The sequence below is a fragment of the Malus domestica genome, chromosome 08 (assembly GCF_042453785.1).
Source record: "Malus domestica chromosome 08, GDT2T_hap1".
NCBI lineage: Eukaryota > Viridiplantae > Streptophyta > Magnoliopsida > Rosales > Rosaceae > Malus > Malus domestica.
In genome coordinates this window covers 22,450,867-22,458,478 of record NC_091668.1, presented here as the reverse complement: position 1 = coordinate 22,458,478, position 7,612 = coordinate 22,450,867, and the positions used below count along the sequence as shown (strand labels likewise).

General features: G+C 37.5%; 2 protein-coding genes and 1 non-coding gene across 3 annotated transcripts; 2 read left to right on the top strand and 1 right to left on the bottom strand.

Moving 5' to 3' along the window:
• Positions 1-784: 784 nt before the first annotated feature.
• LOC114823466 (uncharacterized) lies at positions 785-3,649 on the bottom strand. Its single transcript, XM_029098944.2, has one exon. The coding sequence runs from the start codon at positions 3,647-3,649 to the stop codon at positions 785-787; it is 2,865 nt and encodes a 954-aa protein (XP_028954777.2).
• LOC114823467 (small nucleolar RNA R71) lies at positions 2,961-3,067 on the top strand. Its single transcript, XR_003771538.1, has one exon. It is a non-coding gene; the product is annotated as a small nucleolar RNA R71 (small nucleolar RNA).
• Positions 3,650-5,736: 2,087 nt separating the features above from the next.
• On the top strand, positions 5,737-7,612 carry LOC103453384 (nodulin-26; the record flags this gene model as incomplete). Its single annotated transcript, XM_029098945.2, has 4 exons — positions 5,737-5,883; positions 6,807-7,016; positions 7,195-7,256; positions 7,348-7,612. Coding segments are annotated over 4 exons (618 nt in total), but the record flags the coding sequence as incomplete, so codon positions are not given.

Sequence of the window (7,612 nt, the reverse complement as noted above, 5' to 3'; positions counted from 1 at the left end):
CTAATTTTGGAAAAATCCTTGATGAATCTTCGATAAAAACCAGCATGTCCCAAGAAAGATCTCACATTCTTCACAGAAGTTGGTGGTGGTAATTTGACGATCACCTCAATCTTTGCCTTGTCGACCTCTATTCCTTTGCTTGAAATTAGATGTCCTAGCACAATGCCATGCTTAACCATAAAATGGCATTTCTCCCAATTTAACACAAGATTAGTCTCCCTGCATCTTTCCAAAACCAAAGACAAGTTATCCAAACATATATCAAAAGAATTACCAAAAACAAAAAAGTCATCCATAAAAACCTCAACAATATTTTCAACCATTCCAGAAAAAATACTCATCATGCATCGTTGGAAAGTGGCAGGGGCATTGCACAATCCAAATGGCATTCGTCTGTATGCAAATGTACCAAAAGGGCATGTAAATGTTGTCTTCTCTTGATCCTCAGGGGCAATTGGAATTTGGTTGTACCCTGAATACCCATCTAAGAAACAATAGAAAGAATGACCAGCTAGTCTCTCGAGCATCTGATCAATGAATGGCAGCGGAAAATGATCCTTTCTAGTGCTGTTATTGGGCTTTCTATAGTCAACACACATTCGCCATCCGATGGTCATCCTTGTAGGCACAAGCTCGTTGTTATCATTCTTCACCACAGTAATACCAGTTTTCTTTGGAACCACCTGAGTCGGGCTCACCCATTTGCTATCCGAGATTGGATAAATGATACCTGCATCGAGTAACTTCATCACCTCAACTCTTACGACTTCCTTCATGATCGGATTTAGACGTCTTTGAGCTTCAACAGTTGGTTTAGTCCCAGCCTCCATAAAAATCCTATGCATGCACAAAGCTGGACTAATGCCTTTTCAGCAAGTGTCCACCCCAGAGCATCTTGATACTTGCGAAGAACTCTTAGTAATTTGTCTTCCTCCGTGTCATTAAGATTAGCAGCAATAATAACAGGTAAGGTCTCATTCACCCCGAGATGAGCATACTTGAGGTGGCTCGGCAGTAGCTTGAGCTCTAACTTCGGAGCTTGCTCACTTGAAGGAAGAAGGGGCTGCTTAGGTTCTCCAAGGCTTTCATAAACATGTCGCCACTTTGGATTATGAATTGGTGCACTATCCAATGCAACGATGACGTCCACCACATTTTCTTCCATAGATAAAGTAGCATCATGGTTGGTGAGGCAAGTTAACAACTCATCATTAGATGATCGTGAGGCAAAGTTTGCATGCACAATCCCATCCAAAACATCAACACGAAAACACTCTTCAGGTTCGAAAGGACGCTTGACAGCTTCAAAAAGTTTGAATACAACTGACTCTCCTTGCACTCTTAAGGTTAAAGTACCTGCTTCCACATCAATAAGTGTCCGGGCGGTGGCCATGAATGGTCGGCCTAAAATGAGAGGCACTTCCTTGTCTTCCTCCATGTCAAGTACAATGAAATCAGCTGGGAGATAGAATTTGTCCACTTTAATAATCACATCTTCCAGAATACCCAAAGGATAGGTCACGGACCTATCTGCCAATTGAAGACTCACAGATGTGGGCTTGAGTTCTCCTTCACCTAATTTTTGAAAAACAGAATAAGGCATAAGGTTAACACTTGCTCCTAAATCAATCAATACTTTATGAAAATCAAGACTACCAATAGTACAAGAGATAGTGAAACTCCCCAGATCTTTCTTCTTGGGTGGTAGCTTATGTAAGAGGACAGCACTGCATTGCTCAGATAAAATCACCTTCTCGTATTCCAAGAACTTTTTCTTTTTAGAACATAGCTCCTTCAGAAATTTGGCATATGATGGGATCTGTTTAATAGCATCTAATAGAGGCAAATTAATTTGAACCTTAGCCAACGTCTTCATGAATTCAATGCATTGTTGATCCTTAGAACGTTGTTGCTGTCTTTGTGGAAATGGCAAAGGTGGCTTGTATGGTGGCTTGTCAGAAGGTGCAAATAAACTACCAAGGCCTCTTTCCTTGTTTGAATCAGAGTTGCATCGAGATTGCACATTGTCACTTGCACTAGGATCTGGAATACTTGCTTCAGAAATAGCCTCTGACCGAGACTTTGCAGCTAATGGTGCACTTTCAGTAAGCTCTTCTTCTTCCACTTCGGCTTCATGGTGCTCCACTTCTCTGTTGTCATAGCTCTTGCCACTTTTCAATGTCCGTATTACTTTGCAATGCTCCATCCCTCTTGGATTTTGCTCAGATTGGCTTGGAAACTTTCCTTTCTCTCTTTCATTGAACATGGTAGCAAGCTGTCCAACTTGAGTCTCCAAATTCCCCACTGATGCCGTGAGATTCTGAATGCTAGTTTGTGTGGATTGGACAAAACTGTTGGTGCTAGTAGAGAGAGCGGACATATGTTGAGCTAGCTGTGACATTTGGTCTTCAAGAGATGGTTTCTTAGTCTCACTAGTTGATTGGTAAGACTGTTGGTATTGACGTGGCTGTTGGTTGCCACCCCAACTGAGATTGGGATGGTTCTTCCACCCAGGATTATATGTATTGGAATAAGGGTCACTTCTGGGTCTAGTGAAATTATTCACCATATTCACATGCTCTTGTACAAGCTCAGGATAGCTATCTTTGTTGGGGCATTGAGTGATGTCATGAGTTGTTGCACTACAAATGATGCACGCTTCTTGGGCATTGGGCATGGAAGAGACCTGCATTAAGGCAGCAAATTTGGCATTAAAATTATTTTCCATTTTAGCAATTTGAGCAGAAACATTAGGATAACTATGAGAAATCTCAAAAACTCCCCTCTTTTGTGTTTGTTCTTCTGTCCATTGTTGGGATTCAGAAGCCATCATATCAAACAACTCAAATGCTTCCCTTGCTGATTTTGACATTAATGACCCTTCAGCAGATGCATTCACGTGACTCTTGGTGGTGGCATTGAGACCATCATAAAATATGTTCATTTGAAGGTTAGAATCAAACCCAGCATGAGGACATTTTGTGTACATCTCATTATACCGTTCCCAAGCTTCATGGAAAGACTCGTTCGGCTTTTGAGCGAAAGCCAATATCTCTTTCTTGAGTGCAAGAGTCTTGGATGAAGGAAAAAACTTATTGAGAAATCTTTCTTGCAATTCTGCCCATGTTGTAATGCTATTGGCAGGCAGAGAATGCAGCCATGCCTTGGCTTTGTCCTTCAAAGAGAACGGGAACAAACGTAACTTGATAGCTTCAGAAGAGAAACCTCTGATTATGGTGTTGTCACATGCCTCAATAAAATCAACCAAATGCATGTTGGGATCACTGTTTGGCAACCCATGAAAGGAGGGCAATATGTTGAGGATGTGAGGTTTGATTTCAAAGGATGTCCCATTTTCCACATCTGGATATATAATGCACCTCGGCACTGCATTGATTCTCGCCGCCAATGAATTCCTTAAAGGTTGACCTGCTGCAGGTAAGGCTAGGGCCATGTGTGCAACTGGTATCAAAGGTTGGAAAATAGATGTGCCGCTCTCAGGATCACAGAACAAATCCTTAAGAAAAGTATCACCAAGGTTGGAATCTTGTGCTAAATATTTTTCTCTAGCTAACTTCCTTGCACTTCTCTCTGGTTCAGGGTCATAAGGAATAAGCACTTGATTCTTGGACCTTGTTCCAATCACCATATACTACACCTGAACAAACAATAGAAATATTAAGCCACAATAAAAAATAAAAGTAAAATAAAATAAAACTTAACAGAAACTAACTAAACAACAAAAACAAAAAGAAAAAGAAAGTAAGTAAACCTAGATGAATTAAAAACACAAATTATGCAAATTGGCAACCACTAGTTAATTAAACGAAAACAAAAATCTCACACCACACATCCACTACACTTAATAAAAGATCAAAACTCACTAAATTAATAGCTGTTTTTTTTTTTTTTTTAATTTAAAAAAAAAAAATTTTAACTTTAATATAATAATTTTTTTTTTTTTTAATAATATGTGATTTAAAACAGAAATTTGTGAAAGGGATACATAAACAGATTTCTAACGCAAATATACAACATTATTACGGTACCAAAGTTAATCAAGAAGGATTCTTTAAATAATTTTTTTTTTTTTAAATTAATTTTTTTTAATGATTAATAAAAATAAGACATAAACATAAGTATAAGAAAAATAAACACAAAAACTCGGGAACTGTTGGCATAGTCCCCGGCAACGGCGCCAATTTCTTAATAGCGATTTTACCACTTGTAAAACAAAGGGTTAAACCATAGAAAATTCTTGCAAGAGAACAAGTGTTGTAGTATAGAATGGCTCAAGCAAGGTCGATCTCCTCAGGGACTGATATAAACAATTTACGAGTTTTTGTGTATTTAACTTATTTAACTCTAAGAATTACACTAATTTGACGAAACTAAATATTACTGGGTGTGACTTAACAAATATCTAAAATGGAAATTGGTTTATAAGAATAATGATTCAACTTAAACAAAACAAGTAAATAAGGAAATTTAAGATAAAATAAATGACTGAAGAAAAACAAATTGACAATATGCTAGAGTTCAACCTTTACCAACAACACTTCTACGTAGCTATTCTAATTGCTTAAATAATTGAAAACACACATGCTTTGAAGGTTGGATTTTCCTTGTGTATATTTTACTTGTGACATTCAAGCTAAAACGCATACCACTACATGCAACTTATCCATGACATTTGGATTAAATATAAACATGAGTGATTCATTAATCTTGATGAAAATCCTTTTGTTAAACCATATAATCCCTAAGAGCATGATATTTACCTTAGGAGAGTACAATTCTCAATCACAAGAAGCACAACCAATTTTAACGTGACATTCGTTCAAAATTGCATCCGATAACTTTTCTAAGCATCCTAATGGTGATCAATCATCAAGACATATAGATAGTTTAATTCAGTGATTGAAAATATCAAAACAAGCATGTAACAACACTTAAGCAATTGAAAAATAAATCTACGTATTCATGTTGCGGCTCATGGCCTCACTCTAGCATAATAAATTAGTTACACATAATTATTTTGATACATAAGAAATTATTCATAACAGAAAATAAATAATTAAGAAAGAAGACACCCGTTTCTTTTCTCCCGTCGCAAGTCTAAGTGAAATTTTCCGTGTGCACTGCCTTTGCTGCCTCTGCTGCGTCAGTCTGCTTTCTGCTGTCCTCTCTCTTCCGTCTCACCCCTGCTCTCCCTGCGCCAGTCCCCCCTTTTTCCCTCTGTCCTCCTCCGTTTCTCGTCTGTCAATCTCCCTGCGCCTATTCGTTTTTCTGCCTTTCTCCGAGCCGCCTCCTTTTACTTCTGTCCACCTCTCTCTATCTTATATTTTCTTTTTGCGTTTTCTGTCAGTGCTTGCTCCCACTCCTTATACTTTTATTATTCTTTTCTGCTGTGCTCTCTGCTTTCTGCCTTCCACTCCCTCTTATTCTTCTATTTTTCTTCACTCCCTCTCCTGCTTTTCGTTCCACTTCCATCTTCTTATATATATATTTTTTTTTTCTCTTTTTCTTCCTGCCAGTGCTGCACTCCCCTTTGCTTATTTTATTTCTTTTGTTTTCTTTTTTTTTTTATTTCTTTGATCCTAAAACAAAATTAACTGCACATTAACACAAAATAAGATAAAATGCTACAATTTTAACACAAAAACATCACAAAGACTTTAGAAATGAATGGTATAAATGCATGAAATATATGAGTGATCACTTGTCAACAAAATACAACCTCTTACAATCGTGGGAATAGCAATCGTATGGGGTCTTGTTTTTATGGCCGCAGCATATGCAGTTGGGCATGTCTCTGGTGCACATTTCAATCCTGCAGTTACTATTGCCTTGGCTGCTGGCCGCATATTTCCAGTCAAACATGTGAGACACAATTGAACACCTTCCTATATTTGTTCCAAGGAAAGTTTGAGGGCTTCTTCATTGAAATAACTTCTTTACATAAAGTTATAAAAGTTTAATGACTTTATTCTCTTATAAAATTAGAAAACTAGCTTATTTAAGACTTAAAAAACTAGGATGGGGCAAGCGATGGGTTCAATGATGGTTATGGTCTTTTCAACCCACTGTATCTCAAGTTCAAACATTTTTCATTCTCTTAGTGTAGATTAGTGTATAATATCACCTGTAATGAAAAAAAAGACTAAAATGGGGTAAGGAGAGGGTCGATATGAGAGTTGAGTTCTCGTATCCTATCTTAACGTATAGTTTCAAATTTTGGTTTTTCAAAAGAATCTTTTAGCTAACGAATTGGATTAGTTTTTTTAATATAAATGATCCACCACAAAACATGGGTAGTGATTTTCACTTTCAGTTTAGCATGAGTATAAAAACAATGAAATTATTAATTTGGAGTACAACAAAAGCTAAATTATGAGTGTCGAAGTCGCTTCCTGAAAGCATCAAGACAAAAACTCTACGAAGTGAGTATAAATTAAAACATAAAATTAAAGAATTACTACTTTCCAAGTGTCTTTAAAACATTTTCAATTATAACTTGCTAAAAAATGCTTCGTAAATGTTGTCGTGGTATAGGTACCTATGTATGTGACACTAGTAGAAAAAACACTTTGCGCGACGAAAACTTGCGTGACGCAGTCAAATTCGTCGCCCAAAGTACGTTTGCGCGACGTTAAACACAAAGCGTCGCGCATCAAGATAAAAACTCTACGAAGTGAGTATAAATTAAAACATAAAATTAAAGAATTACTACTTTCCAAGTGTCTTTAAAACATTTTCAATTATAACTTGCTAAAAAATGCTTCGTAAATGTTGTCGTGGTATAGGTACCTATGTATGTGATGATGTCACAATTCTCTGGTGCAACATTAGCAAGCCTGACCCTCAGGCTGTTATTTAACGACCAAGACCGTATTCAAGCTACCATGACTCAGTTCTCTGATCCAACAACTTACCTGCAAGCCCTCACTTGGGAATTCGTTATCACGTTTATACTGATGTTCACCATTTGTGGTGTTGTCACTGATGACAGAGCGGTACCATCCTCTACTTTTCTCAGTCTCTTTCTTGGTTCGGTTAGGGTTTTAGTACTATTTTATTAGCGGCTACATCAAAACTGAGTATGTGTACGTAGTGCAGAAGGCTAAAAAAAAGAGTGTTAAATTGTTTTTTCGTTGACAAAGCACTAACCCTATGCTTGACTGACAAAATTAGGACCAAAATCTCTCTGGAATTGCAATAGGTGGTGCGTTTGTGGTGAATGTCATGATTGCTGGGTAATAACTCCTCACTAGTAATCTAAAAATCCTGTTTATTACCATCTGCATTCATGAAAAATACCCTTTTCTTATTTATTGGATTTTACAGGCCAATCACTGGAGCTTCCATGAATCCTGCAAGGAGTTTGGGACCAGCTATCGTCACCGGAGTTTACAAGAACATTTGGGTTTATATTGCAGCCCCTATTCTTGGAGCCATTGCTGCTACTATGGTGTACAGTGTGCTCAGGGTACCTAAGCTGGTAAAATCTGATGAAAAGGCTGATCCAGTAAGATCACAAGTCTGAATTGTTCAATAGGACTAGAATTGGCTGTACACAAAATGTCACGAAAAGCACTTCGATCACTCCTGT

What these genes read in the sequence shown, in the direction of transcription:
- LOC114823466 (XM_029098944.2), bottom strand. Translation starts at nt 3,649, where the DNA reads ATGGTGATTGGAACAAGGTCCAAGAATCAAGTGCTTATTCCTTATGAC.